Source organism: Macadamia integrifolia, chromosome 8 (genome assembly GCF_013358625.1).
Source record: "Macadamia integrifolia cultivar HAES 741 chromosome 8, SCU_Mint_v3, whole genome shotgun sequence".
Lineage (NCBI taxonomy): Eukaryota > Viridiplantae > Streptophyta > Magnoliopsida > Proteales > Proteaceae > Macadamia > Macadamia integrifolia.
The window spans coordinates 25541527-25565972 of NC_056564.1; the positions used below are offsets into that span (position 1 = coordinate 25541527).

The following is a 24446-nucleotide window of genomic DNA, read 5'->3' on the forward strand; positions in this document are numbered from 1 at the left end:
GGGGGGGGTGTGGTGGGAGGTGTATATGATTAATGTTTGGGTACTTTTTTTGAATTCTGTAAATTATTATCTACCTTAGTGAGATTGAATTTCTGATCTTTGTATATGTTTTCCGTCCTGCACAACTGCAGATGGTGGATGCCCCAATATGTCCGTTAGGGGTTGCGACGCAAATTACTGCTTTCCATTTGAAGGTACAGTTCATATAAATGTTTCTGGTCAGTTCACATTATTGTGTAGCCTTATTTGATATTTCATGGTCTATATTTCTGTGAATTATTATTTCACTACTGGAAATGTGATATCAAATGATATAATTCTTTTGTTCATGTTGTGCTGTGCTGTAGACTTGGAGTACATTAGTAATACTGAATCTTTCCCCCTGTTGTCTTTGTGTTGCAGCACAATGCAGAACCTGAAGCTGTGGATCTGCTGATAGAGGTATTCCTGAGTTTTATTTACCTTTAGTCCCATTTGTTTGGCTGAGGCGGAGATTTTTATTGTAACTTTTCTATTTGGCTCCAGGTTGATGACCTCAATACGTTAGTTGCACAAGTTGATGCTACAAACTACAAAAGGACATGCTTGTACCTCACCAGTTCTGCTAGGTAACTACCGAAATTTTTTAATTTGAACATGGAAATTCTACAATCAAAAGAATGTTTGCCCTTACTTCCATTGTTCTTGTTTGCCAAGTGGATTATGAAAGTTAGTAAGTGTTGTATGTGGTTTTTACCTTAAAAAAAAGGACAATAACAATAATTACAATGATGTGGTCATGGTTTTAAAGTATCAGTACAATCTATATGATACGATGAGATACGTTTTGGTATCATTAAAAGGTTTACTATATTATAGGCTTAAAGTATCGATCCGTATGTATTGTATCGTACAGCCATATCGTACTGGTGGGTATCGATACGATACAATATGCAATACTGATACTTGAAACCTTGGATGTGGTAACAGGATTGGAGCACCAGTTACTTCCTTCTCTTTTCTGTTCCTTGTTCTTTCCTTTTTTATTGCAAGTTATGAACTGATGGTTCTGTACGGAACTCATGTTGCAGGTATCTTCCTGATCCGGATGATATACTAGCACTCGATATAGCATATATGATTTATTTCAAGTTCAAAGATTACCCTAGTGCACTTCGGATTGCACTTTTCCTTGATAACATGCAGGTTTGCTCTTCATTTTGAAAATGTATGGATTTTTTTTTCTTCTGATTTTATCTTTAATAGATACATAATAGTATTGCAATTTTTAAACAAAGATTCTTTTTATACTGGAAATTTCTTTCCTTAACTTCTTGAAATTTCTTTCCTTAACTTCTTGTGCCCTCTTATACATATAATGCACTTTGTAGCCATTCAAGAGAGGCCAGATTTAGTCAATGAAGTTCTTATTCTTTTCTGTGTTCTTTGACAGCATGTGGCGCAGGTGTTTACATCTTGTGATAATCTGCTCCAAAGAAAACAGTTCTGTTACATTATTGCCCAGCATGTAAGTCCTACTTTTCTTGGTAGTTCATCTTTCCTGTTCTTCTTTTAATTTTTTCACTAAGATATACCCAATTGAAAAAATATGTGGTCCTATTAAAATTTCCTGACGTAATCTCTGTACTATTATTACCTAAGAACAAAACTGTATATTGTTTACCTTGCATTTCTTGCCCAGTGACAACTCTTACTGCCATTTGTGTGTGTGTGTGTGTGTTTTTTTTTTTGTCTTAAAACTGTTTAAGTGAAAAATTGTGAATTGTTTTTTCGGTGATGTATTTTTTGTTAATGACGGATAAGAACTTGAAATTTCATATTTACCATGTAAGCCTAAGCTTTGGTTGACCTTTGATGCTGGTTAATGCAGATATAGCATTTTCCATTTTCTCACTATTTTGTCTTTTGTTTCGTTAGCAGTGATCCCTGTAGGTTTTTCTTTCGGAATTCAGTCTTTTGGTATGGGTTTATGCAATAATGGGTGTTATTTTGGGTCTCCTTTGGAGAAGACTAAGAGGATTCGGTATGTGTACAAGAAGAAACAAGATCAATGTATGTCTGACGTAGTGAATATCTTGTGAATGTGTTAAGAGACTCTAGTTAGTTGGTGTATGAATAAGTTGTGGACATTGTTTGAAACAATACTTCTGCAATGCAGGGTTCTACCAATGAATTGGATACAGGGATAGCAGATGGAGATGAGAGGGAGGCATTGGATGAAATCCTCTATAACACCAGGTTAAGTGAATGCTATCTTACTCTTGCCCGTGATATAGAGGTCATGGAGCCGAAATCTCCGGAAGATATCTATAAGGTATTGAATCATCCTTCATAATATTGAAAGTACTTTTGAATCATCCTTCATAATATTGAAATTTCTTTCTGATTTATTTTAGTCTAGCTTGTGTGATAGATACTGCTCTAAGTATTTCCTCATCCAGGTTCCAGTCAAATGGCTCTTGTTTGCATTCTACCCTGTTTGTCTCTTGGCCTTCATATATCATAAAGTTGATGTCTCAAAGCTATTTTTCTGCCAGTGATCTCTGAGCTTTCTCTTTCCTACTGCTCATTCTAAGTGTTTCTAATTCAATGGTCGATAGGGATTGATGCAGTTTAGAAGAACAAGAGGGCCAGCAACAAACCAGTCTATCGGTTGGATCAAACTGGGCCGAGAATGGACAAATAGGCTTAATTTTGAGTGCTCAATGGGTTATATGGGTGATGGAATGACAATTTTTGGGTTTTTAATTAAGTTGAGCTGATTCTATAAGCTCTAATATTAGGGATTTAAGGCTTACACGAGATTAGTGTTAGTTTCCATTTTAGTAAGTTGTATTTTTCTTTTAGTAGTGTTTCTAGAAGGGTTGATAGGTATGCTACAATCCGTCCATAGTTTTATTTTGTCAAGTTCTAGAAGAGTTTCTATTTTGAAGGAGACCTATGTTGTAAGGGATTCTCCCTCCCACACATTAGGGTTTTCCTATTTTGCTTATTTCATTGAAGTTATAAATAAAGTGAAGGGGATCATATACCCATCTGAACGATTTGAGGAACAAGATTAGTCATGAGCTTATGTGATTTCTGTGAGAAACAGAGCAGGGTTCTGTGGGATTCAGAACTGCTCTACTGAGGGATGCAGTAGGGGAAACCTTGGTGGGATTCATTCTCCACAGTTAGGTGAGAGGCCTAAAATATCCTTCCTTCATTCTTCTTATTTTCGTCTAGTTTCTATTATATACTCTCATCTTACGTTGTTCCTTAGTTAATAAGTCTATTCTATGTTCTATTTTGGGTAACAGTTGCTATTTCTATGAGTTACTAATATGAACTTTCTATTTTTGCAACTTGCTATTTTATAAAACTTGATATTTCCAATTTTGACTTTCTAAATTCTGGTTTATGGTTGCTGTTTTTCATTGGTTTCTAAATGCGAGCTTCTATTCTGGTTACGTGTTATTTTTTAGACTACCCCATAGCTTCAAATCTGACCATTGTATCGACATAAGATTTTACAGACTTGTTATACTTGAAAAATAGACCTTCAACCATATTTTCCTGCATATCTGAGTTTCCCCTATATTTGCAATCTGGTCGCAAGCTGATATCCCTCTGGACTTTTAGTTTGTGATTAGCACTGCATTAGAGATCTTATTGCAAGTTGATAAATCATAGTGGGAACCCAATTACCAGTGTTATTGTCCTCATTCTTGTCACTGTTTTGTCCTTTCAGTGTTTCTGCTCCTGTTCTCTCTGTGCAAAATGTTTTTTTCTTTCTTTATTAATTAACATTTGCTGCCACCCAAGGATTAAAGTATCGGTATTGGTCGTCGTATCGGTAAGATAAATTTAAGGTATTTATCAGAAGGTATCGTATCATATTGGGATACGCTAAGATATGCTAAAGATCAAGGATTAAAGTATTAGTATCGATCACTGTGGTCGGCTAAATTTAAGATGTATCGGAGATACTTTAAACCATGCTACTACCTTTCCAAAGAAGAAAAAATATTGAGCAAGAGCCACTCCCTTTATTTGATTGTATTCTTAAATGAGGGTATCTTAGGTATATAGTTGGTAGAGAGAATTGGGTATTACAAGAAAATAAGTTTTGAAAAAGGGAAGCAAGGAAAAAAAAAAAAAAAAACCTTCATACCTGTACACAAAATCCAAAAGGAAGGGAGAGAGAGAGAGCTTTGACCTGACACTTCAGCAGGATCCAAATTTGTTGCCGCACTTGATTTGTTTTATTGCTATATTTGGGTGAAGCAGATGAGTTTTATGTGCCATTTATCCAGCTTGATTTTTTTTTGTCTGGGTGTCTTACTTTGCTATCTCTTGATTTCTTCAATGGGTATATATTTGGTTCATTTCCAGGTGTTATCTAAGGTCTTAGCGGTAGATATGTCTTTAAATAGAGCATAATTGGATAACAGTTTTGTGTTAGTTAATTAATTCCTTGTGGTTACTTGGGGATTCAAGTATTATTGATCTATGCAAAGGTTGTGCTAAATTTAGGATATACACACCCTGTTTTAGGTGTGTGGAAGTCTTCATTCTACAAAAGAGAAGAAAGTTGATTGTTCAAAAGTGTTCTCTTTAACTGAAATTATCTGTGCTTTCCTGTACTCTTCCTATCTAAATATTACTACGGTTGAAATGACTATTTGTGTGTTAGATCTTTACTTGGAAGAGCCAGAAGGCCAGCTGCAGACCAAGGCTGTCAGTTGGGTTAGAGTTGTCAGACTGGACCAAAACTTTGTCCAATAGATTGGGTCTCTTTTAATTGCCCAGATTCAATTAATCTGGCCAGCTTAGATCCTAGATTCCTTTCAGGAACTCTATTAGTTCAGGTCATAGAGTAGTTTTTAGTAGATTTTTTTTTTTATTATTATTATTTATTTATTTTCTATTGTAGTTAGTAGGCTGGACTAGGACTTTATAAGACCAGTCTTGTTGGGTTAGTTTTCTGGTTTATTAATTTAGTTTTTGTCAAGGATTAAAGTATTGGTATCAGTTGCCGTATCGGTCGGGTAATTTAAGAGATGTGTTGGAGCATATCATATTGTATAACAGATACGCAAGACACAATAAATATACACACAAAAAATGGACAAGGTACATATTGAAATACACTTTTACGATATAACATGTATCATGCATAAACGCTAAAATGGAGAACATATTGGGAGACTAAGTGCATTTAATTGAAGTTGTTGTGAAGGATAAGGTTTCTTACATGTAGTTATACCTATTGTCGAGTTTTTGAGAAATTTTAAAATTTCTGAACAAATTGATCAATAATTCATGTTTGATGCAATGTTTTAGTTTGTTTTACCTAAATCTACTCAAACATGGAAAAAAACAAAAGTAGAAAAAAAATTTGCGTAAAAATTTGATTTTTTTTTTTTCAACTTGCATGTTTTGTGTTATGTTTAGATTCAATTGATGATTATTAATGCTTCGATTATTTAAACTTCAGTTTGACTGTAGATTTTGAATCGTTTTTAATAAATGATTCAAAGCCCCAAGTCTAAGAAATGAAGGGAAATTGATTGTGCAATTGTGCTTTAAATTTTGGAAATTTAAGAACCACTAGTGAGAAGAACATGCTTTGTCTTGAAAGTGAAATAGGTTTTGTAGATGTGTATCTTAAGTATCGATACATATCAGTGCGTATTGAGTATTGGTGCATATCGTACCGATACATTAGGATAAGCTGCATTTTTGAAAATAGTGTCGTATTTGTCTGTATCGTATTATAGTCTGATATGGATACGATACGATATGATACAGACTGATACTATAAACCTTGGTTGTTGTAGTTAGTTTAGGATGACTCCAAAGCAACCTATGAAGGGGTGGATGTTTCCGTATAAGTTTAGATTATCTATTTCTTATTTTAAGTGGTTATTCAGAATAGGACACTCCCAAGATTGCTGGTCAATGAGGGAGTTGTTTTAGTTTGTTTGGGTTTGTTATTTTTACGGTTGCAAAGGCACGATAGCCTAAAAACGAATTTCATGAATGAATGAAGGCTTCAAGCTGTTTTGGTCCATGGATTCAGGCTTACGTTTGTGGAATCCAAAAGTGTTTAACTTTTGCAAGATTCAGTAGTGAACCCTAGTGAGATTCCAGGTTGGGGTACTGGTGGGATTTCCAGCCCTAAAGCTCAAGTTGATTCGTGATCATAACTTCATTCAGGTTGATTTGTGATCATATCTTCATATATATATATATATATATACTAGAAAAAATACACGTGCAAATGCACATGGTTTTATGTTGGGGAGAGAGAGATTGCGCAGCAGTTTTGGTAAAAAAATGATTTTAGTGGTAAGGGACAAAGACGTAGTAGAAAGAGTGTGTGAATCTATTTAGAAGGAGAGAGGAGGGGGAGAGGATAAAATCTAAGGAGTTTCCTAAATTCTCTCTTACCAACTCTCTCTTTGAATTGTCTCTATTTTAGTGGTTGGTAGACCAGGGGATCATGAGGAAAGGGTGGGAGATGGGTTCGGCAGGTCCGAAGAACTGGGAGAGGATCGCCGTTGACCACCAGTAGAAGAACCTCTTTTGCAATGGTGGTATTCACAAATGGGGGAAGGTTGGGCAGGGGTATTCAACTTCTTCATACTTAGGATTGGAGTTGAAAAAGAAAAATCCTTTGCTTCAACTTTAATGCCTGAAACCCTTGTGTTCTTATTCCTTCCCCACCAAAAAAGAAGAACGGAGTAATCCCTTATCTCGGATCGAGCCAGCAGGGAACTAGAGAAGTGCCTACCCCTCCCATTAGAAAAAAGAGCCTAGCAGCCTCCACAACTCCTTCTCCTAGCCTTCTAAGGGGTACTAAAGCCTCCCTTCCTTCCTCGAGCAAGAGGTTGTCTCATAGTCGAAATTCCTTTGAGCCCTGAGTCATGCCAACCTATCAGCTGACACTTTGGAGCTAGGAAACTTCGCCCCAAAAGTATGCTTTAAATTGTTCTGCAGGAATGATCAGGTCTAAATGCAGTGACCGGCTACATCGGTAGGGAGGGTTGCGAGGCCATCTAAATGAGGAGAATCCCAAAGACTACCCCTGCCTAACTTTCCCCCATTTGTGAATACCACAGCCGCAAAAGGGGCTCTTCTACTAGTGGTCAACAGCGATCCTCCCCCAGTTCTTCGGAGCTGCCGAACCCATCTCCCAACCTTTCCTCATAATCCCCTGGTCTACCTGGAATGTTCGAGGATTAAACTCCTCGGCTAAGCATGCCTCCATCCGTTCCCTAATTAAATCCTCCCGTGCCCCCCTTTGTTGTCTTTTGGAAACAAGAGTCCTTGAGCCCAATGCTGCCCGCATTGCCTTCTCTATTGCTCCTTCTTGGTCATTCCTTGCCAAGTATGCCCACTGCCCCCAATGGACAAATCTGGATCCTGTGGGACCCTCTTCTTAGTATCTCTTCCCTCGGTGCCTCCTTCCAGCATATCCATCTCTCCATCTCGGATTCCTCAGGGGCCATCAATTGTTTCCTCATATTGTGTATGCATTCAATCAATCTGCCAAGAGGATTCCCCTTTGGAATGATCTCCGTTCTTTTTCCTCGTATGTTGTCTCTACCCCTTGGGGTCTAATAGGTGATTTCAATGTCGTTAGATTTGGGCACGAAAAAGCTGGAGGTGATCCCATTGACCTCCCCTCAGTTGAGGCCTTCAATGACTGTCTGGAGGACATTGGGATGAATGACCTCCGTTGGTTTGGTTCCAAGCTTACTTGGAACAATCGTCAAAGAGGCACAGATCGTGTGGCTTGCAAGCTTGATAGGGTCCTTATGACTGGAGCTTGGCTTGGCTCGGATCCTTTCCCTCCTTGAATGCCACTTTTGATCTTCCTAACATCTCCGACCATTGCCCCATCCTCTTTTAGTTCTTCCCTCCACCTCTTTCAGCCCCAAGCCCCTTAAATTCTTCGACATGTGGTCCTCTCACTAGGATTTCCTTCCCCTTATGTGTGATGCGTTGAGTATCCTTGTGCATGCATTCTCCTCCCTGCTCATCTCCTTTTCTAAAAAGCTCAGAAATGTGAAGGCTGCCCTTAAGACCTGGAACTCTCAGTGTTTCGCTAATATCTCTGATAGGATTGCCTCTTGTAAGTCTAGACTGGATGCTATCCAAATAAGACTTCAGACTGATCCTCTTAATCCTTCCCTTACTGATGAGGAAAAGTCCCTCTCCCAGGAGCTTTCTACCCTTCTCGCTCAGGAAGAAAGCTTTCTGAAGTAGAAATCCCGTATCAAGTGGTTGGAACTGGGTGATTCCAATAGTGCTTTCTTCCATCTCTCGGTCAAGGCTCGGACGAATGCCAACTTCATATCCTTCCTCTCTTCCAGGAATGGTTATGTGCTTCGCTCCCTGGATGAGATCAAATCTGAGGCCTCATTTTACTTCTTTGAGCTCTTTAATCCCCCTTGCCCATCCCTCTCCCTTCCTACTCACCACTCATTGATCAACAAATTCATTCCTGATCACCTTCTCCCCGCCCTCCAATCTATCCCCTTTGATGATGAAATCTCTGTAGCTGTCATCTGCCATAAGGCAAAGAAAGCTCCCGGGCCTAATAGGTTCAGCATGGGATTCTCACCTCTTGCTGGGACATCATCAAGGATGATCTCATCCAGGCTATTAGGAGCTTCTTTCTCAATCCCATCCAAATCAGTGGTGTTAATCGTACCTTCCTCTGCCTCATCCCCAAGTCTGATGGGCCCTCCTCTATGCAGGACTTCAGACCCATTTCCCTGTGTAACTTGATCTATAAGTTCATTGCAATAATCCTCTCCCTTTGTATCCAAAAGGTCATTGACACCCTTGTTAGTCAAAATCAATTTGCATTCATCTCGGGGAGAAGCATCGCTGATAATATCATCCTATGCCACGAAATTGTTCGCGGCTTTGAGCAAAAATCCAATGGTCCTGCTGCCCTCCTCAAAAATGATATCCATAAAGCTTTTGATTCCATCCGTTGGGACTTCCTTTGTGACACTCCTCCAAATGTCATTCCTGCTAAATTTTGTCTGATGGATCTTTGCTTGCATCTCCACTCCTCCGTTCTCCGTTCGTGTCAATGGTGGCCCGAAGGGTTTTTTCCACTCATCGGTTGGAATCCGCCAAGGCTGTCCCCTTTCGCCTTTCCTCTTCTGCCTTGGCCTGGAAATTATCTCTAGATCTATTCAATCATCCACGGACCTTCACATCATCTCATCCATCCCCAAGTGCAAATCTGTCTCCCTTACCCATCTTGCTTTTGCGGATGACCTTATGATCTTCTTGAAAGCTGGCCCTACATCCTTCTCCTCCATTATAGACTCCCTCCACCTCTTTGAGAGCCTCTCGGGTCTTCATATTAATCTTCTTAAATCCCGTCTTTTCACCTCCGGTTTCTCTGAGGCGCTGAATGCCCGTCTCCTTGATATCTCCGGCTTTTTCCTGGGCTCCCTTCCCATCAAATATCTGGGCCTCCCTCTCATCCCTACAAGGCTCTCGGGTCATAACTGCACCCCAATCCTTGACCTCTTGCGGAAGAGACTCCAGTTTTGGAAAGGTAAGTTATTATCCTACGCAGGTCGCCTTGAGCTCTCCAAATCTGTTCTCCAATCTATGTACCTTTATTGGTCTGGGATCTTTGTCTGCCCTCCCCCAACCATCAAAGCCATTGAGTCTCTCATAAACTCTTTCCTTCTAGGTTCCTTTACCCATCCAGATGGAGTTCTTTCTACCTTTTTAAAGCTGAGGGAGGCCTTGGCCTTAGACATATCAAAGATATAAATGAGGCTAGCATCCTTAAGCTAATATAGGTCTCCTGGGTCTACTCTCACCTCCTGAAATCTAACTCCATTTAGACCACTATGCCGGGTCATGACTCCTCCTGGGTTTTGTGTGGCATCCTCCGCCTTAGACCGTTGGCGCTAGAGGTTATATCCTACTCCATTGGGAACGGAGCCTCCACTTCTCTTTAGTTGGACCCCTGGCACATTTCTGGGATCCTGCTTCACCAGCTCAGTCCAATAACTATTTACTCCACTAGGTTGGATAGGTTGGCCACTATCTCCTCCATCCTCATTAATGAGGGGTGGGCTCCCCCCCGTTCCCTCCTTGATTAGCATCTGGACCTCTTTCCCTGCTCTTCCCCTAAGGCATAGAGAGAAAAGAGAATTCCATTCTCTGGAACCCTTCTCCCACCAAGCAGTTCAGTTTCTCCTCTGCCTGGAACTTTGTTAGGACTAAAGCCCATCTTGCCCTTTAGTGCAAAGTCCTACGGTTCAAAGGCCACATCCCCCGCCACAGCTTTACAACCTGGCAAGCTCTCACCAACTGCCTTCCTACGTAGTCTTTCCTCATCTGCCGCCACATTTAAGTCCCCCCGCTTGCTGTCTTTGCTGGAGAGGAATAAAAGATGTTGATCATTTGTTTTTCTACTGTACTTTCTCCTCCACCATTTAGAAAAAGTTCTCTCTCGTTGTTGGCCCTCTAGTAGGAGAGTTCTCCCTCTTAGTAGAGAATGGATTTGGATCCATATGACCATTCAGGGCCCCACTATTTGTGATGTTATTGGTAAGCTCGCCTTTTGTGCCACCATCAACCACCTTTGGATGGAGAGGAACCTTCGTAGATGGACGTCTAACTCCCGCACTTTTGATCGGATTTGGAAAGCCATCTCTTTTGAGGTCTCCACAAAGATTGCAAACCACTCACTCCGCATTGCCCCTAACTCCCCTAAAAATAGGCATATTGTTGACTCCTAGAATCTCACAGCTTCCATCCTTCCCCCTTGCCCCCTTGAGGGTTTTTATCCATTAGCATTAGTATTTGTTTCCCCATTTTGTTTGGGCTTCTCCCTTAGCTGGCTTTAAGCCTCCCCCCTCTTTTCCCTTGTATATTGTTTCTTCTTGGGTTAATATATATTTATTCATCCAAAAAAAAAAAAAAAAGATTTGTTAATTTTTAAAATCCAATAAATTCAAATATCATCTTAAAAGGAAAGAGGATATTCTATCGAGGAGGGGATTGTTGACATGGGGAGAGACTGGGAGAGAAGGAAAGAGGAGTGAGTTTTTTTTCTTGGGTAGGAGAAAGTAGGGAGAGTTCAAGAGAAAGAAGGAAAGTGTAGAAAATTATTTCAATATATAAAATAAAATAAAATAAAAGGGCACCAATAACTTATGAAAAATATAAAATTAAAGAGAAAAGTGGGCGAGCCTGTGGCACAACGATGAAGTTACACTATTGCAACCTATTGGTCACAGGTTCAAAACTTGGAAACATCCTCTTCTGCGAAGCAAGGGGTAAGGCTGCATACCCACTTGCCCCTCCCAGACCTGGCAGTAGCAGGAGCCTTGTGCACTGGGTTGCTCTTTTTATAAAATTAAAGAGAAAGAGATTATTAAAAGAAATATGGTATTTAAATAAAAAAGGGAATGGTAAAGTAGTCAAGTGAAAGATTTGCCGCATCGTGTTTTTATAAAATAGTATGATATGGGTTTATCATGAGGCCAGTACCCCCCACCTTGGTCATTGGAAATCGTCCCCAACCTCGGTCCGTCAGATTGTAGGATTAGCTAATACATAAACCCCTATTGGTAAGGGTTGTAGCGCCAGGGTGGTTATCCTAAGCCCAATGCATTCTAACATGCCACATCATATTACAATCACACGTACACCCTATGGGTATACAGTGCCGGAACCAGCCTTCGGCCACCCTATACCCCACACTCACACACCATGGGCATGCAGTGCCGGGACAAACCTATAGCCACCCTGCACCCCAATCTCTACACCACACACACACACACACTCACCCTGGGTATGTAATGTTGGAACTTAACCTTTAGCTACCCTGCATCCCAGTCACACACACTTTCACAACTCATATCATTATACAACATACACATTCACTTTAAGAACGGATTTATAATATACAAATGATATGATCATGATATAAACATTCCATAAAAGTCACACAAAATCCCCTCACCTTGAATTTCAAGTGTTGGTGGATAGTCGATGACCTCATGCCGCGTTGTCCCGTCACTTCTTGTTTCTACTCCTAGGATACACAAGGTTTTTGAGCAAATCAGTCATCCATAGGGAAGTGGGACCCTAGGGCACACGTTATGGCTTCATTTTCTATTTCCCTTTTCTTTGAATAGTTCTCAATTGGGAAGTTTTGTGATTGTAGGGCTGATTTATGTGGGGGATGTTCAGCCACTTCAATTAGCTTAGATTTAGTGTGCTTAGTGGGTTAGTTAAGATAAGGTTACACAATCACTCAAATTCCTCAAAATTCAAGTATAGGTTAAGCTAAATTAAGGAATTTCAGTTGAGGGTTTATGTGGTGACCACCAATGGCTTATGTGATCACTCCAAGTCACCATTCATGTGTTTAATTTCATTTTCCCCAACCCAATTTTGGGTTTGAATGGTGAGGTGTAGAGGATTTGGGAAAAATTCATTGTTATAAGGTTTAGTTGCCCAAATTGGGGTTTTAGATGAGTGCTTCATAAGAATGGTTCATGGACTCACATTGAGTCATTAATCTTGCTAGGGTAAGTCTCCAACATCAAATCCCCCTCCCAATCTGTAGTCTTGGTATGTGGGGAAGTAGAAAATGGGGAACAAAGAGGGAGGCTTGTGTGTGTGTGTGGAGAGGGGTAGAGAAGATAGGTCTTACCTTAATTGGTAGGACCCTTGCTCTCCTTCCTTACTTCCTCCTCCCTTGCTTTCCTTACCTTTCTTCTTCTTTCTCCTTCTCCTTCTCCTTGCTCTTATTTGGTAAGTGAAGAAATGAACGGCAAAGGTCTCTATTTATAGCCACTTAAGTTGCCTAAGGGGTGTTTGGGAAAATAATGGGTTTCTACCCATTACCGGTTTCAATTATAATTTAGGGTAACAGGCCCACCTTGGGTGTCCCGACACATTAATCCACTCTTAATTATGTTGTTCCATCATGGGGAATGGGTGTGAGGTGTCGGGCCCCATGAAATTTTAACCTGATTTTGGCCTATATACTCACTAGAGGGTGTTCGCTGGCTGATGTGACCATTATCCGGTGAAGGCTGAATTGATCCCTTTTGTGTGGAAATGGATCCTTAGTTGAATGGGGGCCTTCCCAAGGTGTTTCCAATGTGTGGGCCCCACCTCTTGGTACATTTCACTATTAAGGTTCGAGATTTTTTTGATTCATCCTAAAAAGAAAAAAGGGTCTGGGATTTTCCCCGTGAGGTGTGAGGGCTTGGACTGACCTTCTTTCCTATGTTTGGAAACCCTTCCAGTTATTGGAGGATGAGTGGTAGGTATAGGTGGGTTCATCCTTCCCTTCACTGAAAAATACAGCTGCTACCCAATACTCACTGGTGCTAGTATTCTCCTACACTTCATCTGTACAGTCACAAGGAGAGATTTAGGGTAAGGGTATAACATTCCCCCCCTCCTTATAAGAAATTTCCTCCCCAAAATTTGACATACCTGGTAATCCGAACATTTGAGGATATTTTTCTTTCATTTCATCTTCACGTTCCCAAGACGCTTCTTGTTTAGAGTGATTCCTCCACTTGACCAGCACGTATGAAACAATCTTATCGCGGAGAATGTGGTCTGTCCGATCAGGGATTTCTTCTGGTTGTTCTACATACCTTAAGTCAATGTTGAGCCAGCGGTACATTATCAAAATGTGAGCTGGATCAGAAATGTACTTCTTGAGCATGGAAACACAGAACATGTTATGAGTCCTTCCAACTTTGGTGGTATGGCAATGTGGTAAGCTACTACTCCGACTCGGTCCAAAATTTCGTAAGGTCCCATATACCGAGGACTTAGCTTCCCTTTCTTGCTGAACCTCTTCCCTCCTCTTATTGGTGAGACTTTTAGAAAGATTTTATCACCAACCTCAAACTCTAGGTGCTTCCGTTTGACATCAACATAGATTTTCTGTCTTGAATTAGCTGCTTTGATCCTTTCTAATTGCATCCACTTTCTCACAAGTGGCTTGAATTATTTCTAGGCCTAGGATCCTTCTTTCTCCAACTTCTTCCCCATACAAGGGTGTTCTGCATTTCTTACCATATTGGGCTTCACAGGGTGCCATACCTATAGTAGCCTGGTAGCTATTGTTGTAAGAGAACTCTACAAGTGACAAGTGCTCATCCCAACTATAGCTCATGTTTAGCACAGAAGCCCACGACATATCTTCTAAAGTCTGTATGATCGTCTCTAATTGTCCATCTGTTTGTGGATGGAGGGTTGTGCTGAAGTTCAGCTGTGTCCCCATTGCATTCTGTAAACACTTCCAGAACTTAGAGGTGAATTTGAATCACGGTCGGAGACAATACTAATTGGCACTCCATTTAGTCGGACAATATTGTCAATACATAGCTGAGCCAACTTCTCCATGGAATAAGTAATCTTTAAAGTGGGTTACTTTGGTCAGTCGGTCTACAACTACGCATATGGTGTCATTCCGTTTCTAAGTACATGGTAGTCCTATCACAAAGTCCATGGTGATATGTTCCCACTTCCACTTTGGTATGGGTAGGGGTTGTAATAAGCTATGTGCCTTTGTCTTTTAGCTTTGATTTGTTGGAAATTCAAGCACTTGGCTACATGAGTGGCTACATGAGTGGCTACATCAGTTTTCATACCACTCTACCAGTAGAACTTCTTCAAATCCTTGTATATTTTTTTACTATCCGGATGGATCGAGTGGGGTGAATTGTGAGCTTCTCTCATTATCATTTCCTTCATCTCTTCATCTTTTGGTTCACAAAACCAATCCTTGAACTTGAGGACTCCATTTCAGTCAACTTGAAGTCCAAGTTCTTCCGTCTTCCTTCCTTGATATCAGTTACTATTTTATGAAGACCTTCATCTGCTACTTGGGCAGCCTGGATTTTCTCTATGAATGACGGTTTTATCATAAGTGCAATTAAGGTTATTTTTACCTTAGTCATTAATAGTTCCAAGTCCATTCTTCTGGCTTCTTCAATCAGTTGTTCATTCACAGTCAATGCTGTTAGGGACAGAGCCTGGGACTTCCTGCTCAAAGCATCAGCCATAACATTGGCCTTTCTAGGATGGTAATGGATGGTGCAGTCATAATCTTTCATCAGCTCCAACCATCTCCTTTGCCTCATATTCAGCTCTTTTTGGGTAGAAAGTATTTTAAACTTTTATGATCATGTAGATCTCACTCTTTTCACCATATAAATAGTGCCGCCAGATCTTTAAAGTAAAGATTACCGCTGCTAACTCTAAGTCATGAGTGGGGTAATTCTTTTCATAGTCTTTCAGCTGTCGAGATACGTATGCTACAACTTTGCCATTTTGCATCAACACATGGCCTAGGCCCAACTTAGATGCATCACTATATACCACCGTTCCAGTGTTGCCTTCTAGAATAGTGAGTATTGGAGCTGTTACTAACTTTCACTTCAACTTCTAGAAATTCCTTGGACCAGTCGAGTTTCACTCACTTCCATGTTAGTTGGGTTATAGGGGCAAAAATGCGTGAGAAATTTTCTATGAACCTTCTGTAATATCCCACTAATCCCAAGAAGCTACGGATCTTACCAACATTTTTGGGCACCTCCCAATCCGCTACAATCTTTACTTTTCTAGGATCAACTTCAATGCCCTTCTCTGAGACAACATGTCCTAAGAAATGTATTTAAGTAAACCAAAATTCACATTTGCTGAATTCTGCGTACAATTGCTTTTCTCTCAACCTCTGCAATGCCAATCCTAAATGGACAACTTGCTCCTCTTGACTCTTCGAGTGGATCAAGATATCATTAATGAACGCGATGACAAAGTTGTCTAACATGTTGTGGAATACTCTGTTCATCAGCTCTATGAACACTGCAGGTGCATTGGTTAACCCAAATGGCATAACTAGGAACTCGTAGTTTCCATAATGGGTCTTGATGTCACATTCCCTAATCTTGAGCTAATGGTACCCAGATCTGAGGTCAATTTTAGAGAATGTAGTTGCACCTTGTAACTTGTAAGCAATAGGTTTGTGAGCTGATTTGCGAGCACCCTTGCTTCTTCGGTCTACGATCAGCTAACGAGCTCCTTTACTCCACCCAGCCTAAGTGCGTGGTTGCATGGGGCGCGTTAGTGCAATAGTTTTCTTTGCAGGGATGGGATCGGATCCTACTCGAAGCACTCCAAACAAAGCGGGTGAACTTACTGATCTGATCTTTCATATCCGGATTCCTCAACTAATCCAACTAATGCTGATCTATCTCTTGAATGGAAGCTCGAATTCTAGATGTCTTCATCGGTGGCTTCTGGGTCTGAATGACTAGGCTCCAACAAGATGAGTCAATCCTACAGCCTTATGGAGTATAGGGGGCTGTAGCCAAGCATGGCTAAACATCCTAGCTGCAACAAGAAACCATCATTCGGAGGGCGGGCTTTTTAGAGGAATTCGATCTACTGTCTTTTAAAGGTAGATAGGGACCTTTTTGGTGAAACACCCTTTGTTGATTGAAAAAGATCATCAATTCTGGGCAACGGGTACTGATTCTTGATAGTCAACTTATTGAGTTCCTGGTAGTCTATGCACATTCTCATACTCCCGTCCTTTTTCCTAACAAAGAGCATTGGTGCTCCCCATGGGGACACAACTTTCTCCAATAGATCTTATAAGTCCCAACTGCCAAAGGTCTTCACTTGAGCTTGCAACATGTTCCCCAAGCTCCTGTTAACTATCTCCGTCTGCCCATCTGATTGTGGGTGGTAGGGGCTGCTAAAGTTCAAAGTTGTACCTAACTTCTTCCACAATTGCTTCCAAAAATGGCTTATGAACTTCGTATCCTGATCTGAGACGCACCACCTCTAGGAAATACAAATCAGCAATCCTACTAGCATCCATGGTGTTCTTGCAAGCAATGAAAACCGCCATCTTGCTGAATCAGTCCACAATCACCATGATGCTGTCACACCCCTTCTGTGTCCGAGGCAAACCCAAGATAAAATCCATGGAAACAAAGCTCCAAGGCCCTTCTGGAATAGGCAAGGGCGTGTACAATCCCTGGTTGTTGCTGGTCCCTTTTGAAGTCTGACAAACACGGCAACGCTTCACAAATAATTGAGCATCCTTGTCAATCCCAGCCAATAAAAGCGTTCCTTCACCAACCAAGCCATCTTGTCCTTCCCAAAGTGTCCCTGGTTGTGCAACTCCTGCACAATCAATTGCCTCAAAGAAGTGTTGGGGATGCAAAGACAGTTCCCTCTGAACAAGTACCCATCCTCCATCACGTAGTCACATCCTTCCTGTTGCTCCACAGAGGTGACAATAGGACCAAAATCTTCATCAAGCCGAATAGTCTCTTTAAGCTCCTCAAAGCCTGAAGTCTCCACCCTCATCATAGACAGCAAGGAATGCTTCCTACTCAGTGCATCTGCAACCTTGTTCATAATTCCCGACTTGTACTTGATAGAGAACACAAACTCTTGTAACGTGGACACCCACTTGGCATGTCTATCACTATGCTTGTGCTGCCCTTGCAAGTATCTCAAAGCTTGGTGATCAGTGTATAGCACAAACTCCCGCTGAATCAAATAATGTCTGAAGTACTGTAATGCCTTGAAAATGGCATACAGTTCTAGATCATAAACTTAGTTCAGCTTTGCCCCGTTAACTTTCTCACCAAAGTAACTCACGGGTCTACCTTCTTGGCTAAGCACTGCACCAATCGCTATCTTAGATGCGTCACAGTCCACTTCAAAAATCTTCTCAAAGTCGGATAGAGCCAACACTGGAGCACTAGTGAGCTTCTCCTTTATCTCCTCAAATGCCCTTTGTGCTTCAATGGTCCACTCAAAGTTGGTTGCCTTGAACAAGTCTGTGATGGGAGCCATAATACTGCTGAAATCTCTGATGAAGCGTCTATAAAAACTTGCCAACCCTTTAAATGATCTAACATCAAATGTGCTCCTTGGAGTAGGCCAATCTCTCGCTGCCTTGACCTTATCATCGTCAGGCTTGATCCCTTCAGCAGATACCTCATAGCCCAAGAAAATCAGCTTTGGAGTCATCCAGATACACTTCTTTGGATTTGCATACAAGCTGTTTTCTCTCAATGTACTCAACACCATGTGCAAATGCTGAATGTGCTCATCAAAATATACCACAATAAAGTCATTTAAGTATGGCTTCAATACCTGGTTCATGACTCTCATAAAAGTACTGGGTGCATTAGACAACCCAAATGGCATGATAGTCCACTCAAACAAGCCCTCCGTCTTGAATGCTGTCTTCCATTCATCTCCAAGCTTCACCCTAATCTGATGATAGCCACTCTTCAAATCTATCTTCGAAAATATAGTTGCTCCATTAAGCTGATCCAACACATCATCCAGCCTAGGAATAGGGAACCGATACTTAATAGTAATTTGGTTGATAGCCCTGCTGTCCACACATATCCTCCAGTTCCCATCCTTCTTTGGCACTAGTAAAGCAGGCACTATATAAGGGCTAATACTCTCCCGAATGTATCCCATCTCTAGTAACTCCATGACTTGCCATTTCAACTCTTCGTGTTGGTGAGGAGACACTCTATAATGAGCTTTGTTGGGCAAAATAGACCCGGGCAGCAAGTCTATTTGATGTTGAATGTCTTTAAGTGGAGGTAATCCGGCAGGCAACTCCTCTGGTAACATGTCACTGAACTCCTCCAAAATAGCCTTAGCCTTTTCAGGCACTTGCTCCATCAAATCAGCAACTTCTATGGCTGCAATGAAACTAGAGCAAAACATAATATGGCTTCACCAGCCTCCTTCTCGAACTCCACTCTAGTAAGGCAAATGATAGTCTTCTTCCCTTCAGTAGCTTCTGCCCCCCCCCCCTTAAAGGTTGCAACACAATCTTCTTGGGACCCTTTTGAATAGTGAAACAATGCTTGTACCCATCGTACACAGCCTTGTTATCAAATTTCCACGGCCTCCCCAAAAGCAAGTGACATGCATCCATGGGTACTACATCACAATAGGTGCTGTCCCTATAATGTGGACCAAGTGAAAATGTAACCAAGCACCTTCTATCTACTCTTACCTCTGTGTCCTTGCAAAGCCAACCAAGCCTATAAGGGATTGGGTGTGGCTCTGTCTTCAACCCCAACTTCTGGACAGCCTCTTGTGAGATAACATTCTCACAACTCCCTGGGTCAACAATAACCTTGCACACCTTACCACCGACCAAGCAACGTGTGGTAAAAATGTCATGCCTCCTCCAATCTTCATTTGCCTTTGGTGCTAGGCAAATCCTCCTAAGTACCAAGCTGTCCCCCCTTATGTCATCAGGTTCCACAATGTAATGGCCTTCATCATCAAACACTCCATCATAATCCTCTCCACCATATTCTTCCTCAGCCCCTTCTTGTACCAACAACTGAGAACGCAACTTGGGACACTCATTGGCATAGTGCCCAAGGTCATAGCATAGTTGACACCTAAAATTGGCCTTGCTAGTTTGGCCTCTTTGCTGCTCATTAGGTGTAATAGCTGGGGGCCGTCCTACCATCCTTCCCAGCTGATTTAGTGCATTAGGCGCTGCAATAGGAGCTGTTCCCCTCCCAAGAGGTGGCACAACAACCCAAAACTCCTGATGTTGGTGAACCCACCTCTTCCAATTGATACCCCTCTGTTAGCTCCACTTCTAGCTAAGCTTTTCTCCACCACTTGTCCTTGGATTGAGCCTCTGTAACATTGTTAAACGAGTGGACTTGCAAGACATCCTGAATGGATGGTCGCAGCCGATGTAAATACCTCGCCACCAATTGTTCTTGTGTCTCCCTCAATTGATTTCTACCCACCATCCTGTAGAAATCAATTGTATACTCATCCAGACTTCTAGCTCCTTGAGTTAGGCTCTGTAAATTCTGAAAGAGGGTTTGCTTGTAGTTTAAGGGCAGGAACTCCTTCCTCATATCGCTCTTCAGCTCATCCCAATCCTCCAACAAAGGCAAACCATCTAGGTATAGGACTGCCACCAGGCTACAGCCCTATCTTTGAATCTAGATGCAAGAAATGATACCTTCTTGTCGGCTGGCACATCTTTCACTGTAAAAATCTCTTCCACCGTGCTCAAGCAATCAAGAAACTCCTTTGGTACCAACCCTCCCTAGAACTCAGGTACCTCCATCTTGAAACCCATGTCCCAACGGTTGTTGTAGGGCTCTCTTTCCTCTCTAGGCTGCCTGTAGACGCCTCTAGGACCCCTCTGGTACACCCGCTGTCCACGAGGAGGAAGTTCTTCGTACTCCGAAGCTGTTCCAGCCACTTCCCTCTCTACTCTAGGTGGCACAGGTGGTGTAGGCTGCATAAGAGCCTGGTTACAAGCTATTTGTTGCATCAAAGCCAGCATAGTTTGTCTCATGGCTCTCTCTTCTTCTCTTTCCTTTTGCCTTTCTTCTCTATCTCTGCGCATCTCTTCCAAAATAGCTGTAAGAGCATCCAATTGATTGTTACCTCCAGCCATTGATGGATCCAAGCTCTAATACCAGCTGATGCATTCCAGGCCTGTATCTGATAACCAGTCCTGTAACCAAAAGTCACCAAAACTCCAAGAACAGCTCTAAACTAATCCAAATAACTTTGTTTCAATTCTACACTGCTATAGAATGAAGAAACAAAGAAGATTGATTAAAGAAAGAGAGGTGAATACTCATTCAATGATCATAAGATGAGAAAACATACACAAAAACTATAGAAATCTGCTAAGAAAAGGCTAGCCACCACTTTTATTCTTCCTAATGATGTGTCCCCCCTTTTTGATACCTTTTTACATTATATATCCCAACCCTAATAGGTAGGGCGACCCTAAATGTCCATAATACCCCACTTAAAGTCCAACAACATCTAAAAAAATTAAAATTACAAGAACACCCCTGTTTTAGCGTTAGACTGGGCCAGAAATCGTGGCTTAGGTTTGGGCCACCAAATCAGCTCCGATTTGGCCCATATTTGGACTGGACCTTCCTTGTCCGTAGCCTCACTGATCTCCGCAGTTGTTTCTAGTGTTCCAGCCCTTCCATAGCTTCTACCTCGTACTCCAAAATTTGGTCAAAATCCATCTCTGGCTCCTCTGGCCTGGCGCTAGTGATGATCTTTGGGCTTAGCTTTGCGTCATATCCCTTTGCAATATTTTATACAAGTTCATTGCCAAAATTCTAGCCATCCGGATTAAGACTGTGGTTGATTCCCTTGTCAGCAAGAATCAGTCAGCTTTTATCCTTGGAAGAACCATTGCTGACAACATCCTTCTTTACCACGAGATTATTCGAGGGTTTGACAGAAAAGGCCATTCTTCTACTGCTCTCATGAAGATTGACATCCATAAGGCTTTTGATTCTCTTCAGTGGGATTTTATCATCTCGGTTCTCATCCAGATGGGGTTCCAGCCTGCTTTCATCAAACTGGATTTTCCATTGCATTGCTTCAGCCAAGTTCTCTGTTTTGGTCAATGGCAGTCCGGTGGGCTACTTCTCTCCTCAGCTGGAATTAGGCAAGGATGTCCCCTTTCGCCATACATCTTCTGTCTTGCTATGGAAGTTCTCTCTAGAAGTTTGCAGCCGGCCACTGATCAGAAGCTCATCTCCCCCATTCCGAAATGCAAAGCTTGAGAAGCTGACCCATCTCGCCTTTGCTGATGACCTAATGATATTCTCTAAGGCGGATGGTCCCTCTTTAGATGCTATTTTGCATTGTATAGATCTCTTTTCTAGGATGTCTGGCCTTCAGATCAAACTGAGGAAATCTTTCCTCTTCCTTTTGGGTATCTCTGATGATGTGAATACCTCTCTCCTTCAGAAATCTGGGTTTGCTTTGGGTTCTCTGCCGGTAGAGTACCTAGGGCTTCCTCTTATTCCTGGGAGGCTCACTACCCATCACTGCACTCCTATGTTGGATCTCATCAGAAAGTGCCTTCAGCTTTGGAAAGGAAAGCTCTTATCCTTTGTGCGCCGATTAGTGCTTATTAAAGCTGTCTTTTAAGCTTCTTATATTTACTAGCCTAGAATCTATGGGCTGCCCAAGACTATTATATCTAAAATGGAATCCATCTTTGCTGCCTTCCTCTGGAAGGGATGTGCCTCCCTAAAAATGAAGGGGGCTTGGGTCTTAGGCAAATCAAGGATGTTGTCAATGCAAGAATCTTAAAGCTCATCTGGAAAGTGGCTTCCAAGAAGAAATGCATTTGGGTGGACTGGGTGTATTTGCATATTATTTAGCATGGCTCCTTTTGGACTATAAATATTCCATTAGACTCCTCCTGGGTGTGGTGCAAGATATTCTCCCTCAGATCCATTACCTATAGATTTGTCTCCTATAGCATCGGGGATGTCTCTTCCACCTTCCTCTGGCTTGACCCTTGGCATCCTATGGGAATCCTCTCTAATGTGCTCACTGCTCGAAGCATCTATAGCTCAGTGTTGTCTAGGCATGATAGAGTTGTAAACATATTATCCTCTGGAGACTGGGATCCCCCAGCTCATTCCTCCCCACAGTTTGCTGACATCTGGAATAGCTTACCTGCTTCCCCTCTTGGAGGGCATCAGAGAAGTGATTCAGTCCTTTGGCTCCACTCTCTAAATGGGCTCTTCAGTACCAAGACTTCTTGGGATCATATCAGATTGCATGAGAATCCAGCTCTATAGCACAAACTTATTTGGTTCAAGCATTAAATCCCTAGACAAAGCTTCACGGCTCGGAGGGTCTTCATGAAATACCTTCATATGCAAGCTTTCCTCATCTAGGGAATAATTCCAGAATCCCTAGCTTGCCCTCTTTGCGGCTTTGAGTCGGAAGACATTGATCATCTCTTTTTTGCTTGCCTTGTATCCTTCTCCATTTGAAATTTTGTCCCATCCAAATGCTGGCCGGTGAGAAGAAGAGTCCTTCCTTTTTATAGGGAGTGGATTTAGATGGACATGACCTTCCAAGGGAAGACTATTTGTGATCTAATTGCCAAGCTTGCTTTTCTGTGCCTCAATCAATCAAATATGGATGGAGCGCAATTATAGAAAATGGACCTCCAACCCTTGGTCTCTTGAAAAGATTTGGAGCTCCTTATTCTCTAATGTCAAAGAAAAGATCTAAAAAGTTGCTATCACTCGTCTCCCCTCCCCTAGAAATTGTCATATTGCAGAATCATGGGAGCTTCCCTCTATTTTTCGGACTTAGCCTCCTCTTCAGAGCTAAGTCCCTTATCTTCTCCCTCCCCTTAGGGGGCTTGTATGCATTTTCTTTTCCTTGGTAATGAATTATTTATTCACCGAAAAAACAACCATAGCGTTATGGAAATGCCCGAACTAAGCACGAGGGGATTGCTCATCCCATACAATGCACGCTTTAGCTTGCATACCTTCCCTTAGGTTTTCGAGAAAGTGAATCCAGGAGGAATGTCCATATACAGTTCCTACTCAAGTTCCCTATGAAGGAAGGCATTTTTCACATCTAGCTGTTGAAATCCCAATCTAAGTTGGTGGCACAAGCTAAGATAACACAAATTGTATTCATCTTAGCAACTGGAGCAAAAGTCTCCTGGTAGTCAATCCCATAAGAGCGAAGCACTTGGCAATAAGTATGGCCTTATACCGATCCATTGTATCATCAGGCTTCTATTTTACTATGAAGACCACCTACATCCAAGTATCCAACTGTCTTCCTTTGTGAGGGAAGACACACCAGATCCCATGTGTCATTCTTTTTCAGAGTCTGCATCTTTTCAACCATAGTTGTGTAATGCAGTGTAGTGCGTGCAATGTGTGTGCTATTACATAAGACTCTACACAACAGGTCTTCAACTTGACTTCTTGTAGATTGCCTTTACCTTCTCCACACCATCTTGTACACTTCATATCTTGGAGTCCTTAATGCTTGAGGTTGCATGATCTTCAAGGAATTTTCATGTCTGGACACTTGAGGTCTTAAGATCTAGCATTTTGAGGACTTCAATACATGTGTCAGTTTGAGAACTGGCCTTCACACATAACATGGTTGATATTTATTAGTATTTCCATTTGTTTGTTATCATCAAAACCAATATAGGAATTAACACTCCGGAGGTGAGTGGGTATCCCCAACAATTAAATCTACTTCACTCCTCATTTTTAGACGTAAAATATTTTAACCTCTATCCACTCACGCACTCAAATCACAACCACTATGCTAACACTTCTAATATCTATTATGTCCACAAATCAAATATAAATAAAGAACCTAAGCACTCATTAATTTTTTAAGTACCTTATTCACCTACATGCTATCCCATATTCACTTGCCTTTAAAATTAAATTCTACATATCAGATTATTAAAGAAAGAATCACAATAATTTAAGAACACTCCAAATACCACTCTAGTGTAAAATTACAAAAATACCCCTAGGATGAAAACATACTTAGTCTTAGGTTTCTAATTT

The 24446-nt window shown here is 41.4% G+C and overlaps 1 protein-coding gene across 2 annotated transcripts in view; it reads left to right on the forward strand.

The window, feature by feature from the left end:
* LOC122087277 (26S proteasome non-ATPase regulatory subunit 2 homolog A-like) overlaps nt 1-24446 on the forward strand; it is an 85717-nt gene that overhangs the window by 47122 nt on the left and 14149 nt on the right. For both annotated transcript variants that reach the window (XM_042656357.1, XM_042656356.1), the window contains exons 7-12: nt 132-194; nt 403-441; nt 526-608; nt 1071-1185; nt 1433-1507; nt 2159-2314. In XM_042656357.1, the coding sequence (XP_042512291.1) occupies nt 132-194; nt 403-441; nt 526-608; nt 1071-1185; nt 1433-1507; nt 2159-2314 (531 nt within the window). The remainder of the gene's footprint in view (nt 1-131; nt 195-402; nt 442-525; nt 609-1070; nt 1186-1432; nt 1508-2158; nt 2315-24446) is intronic.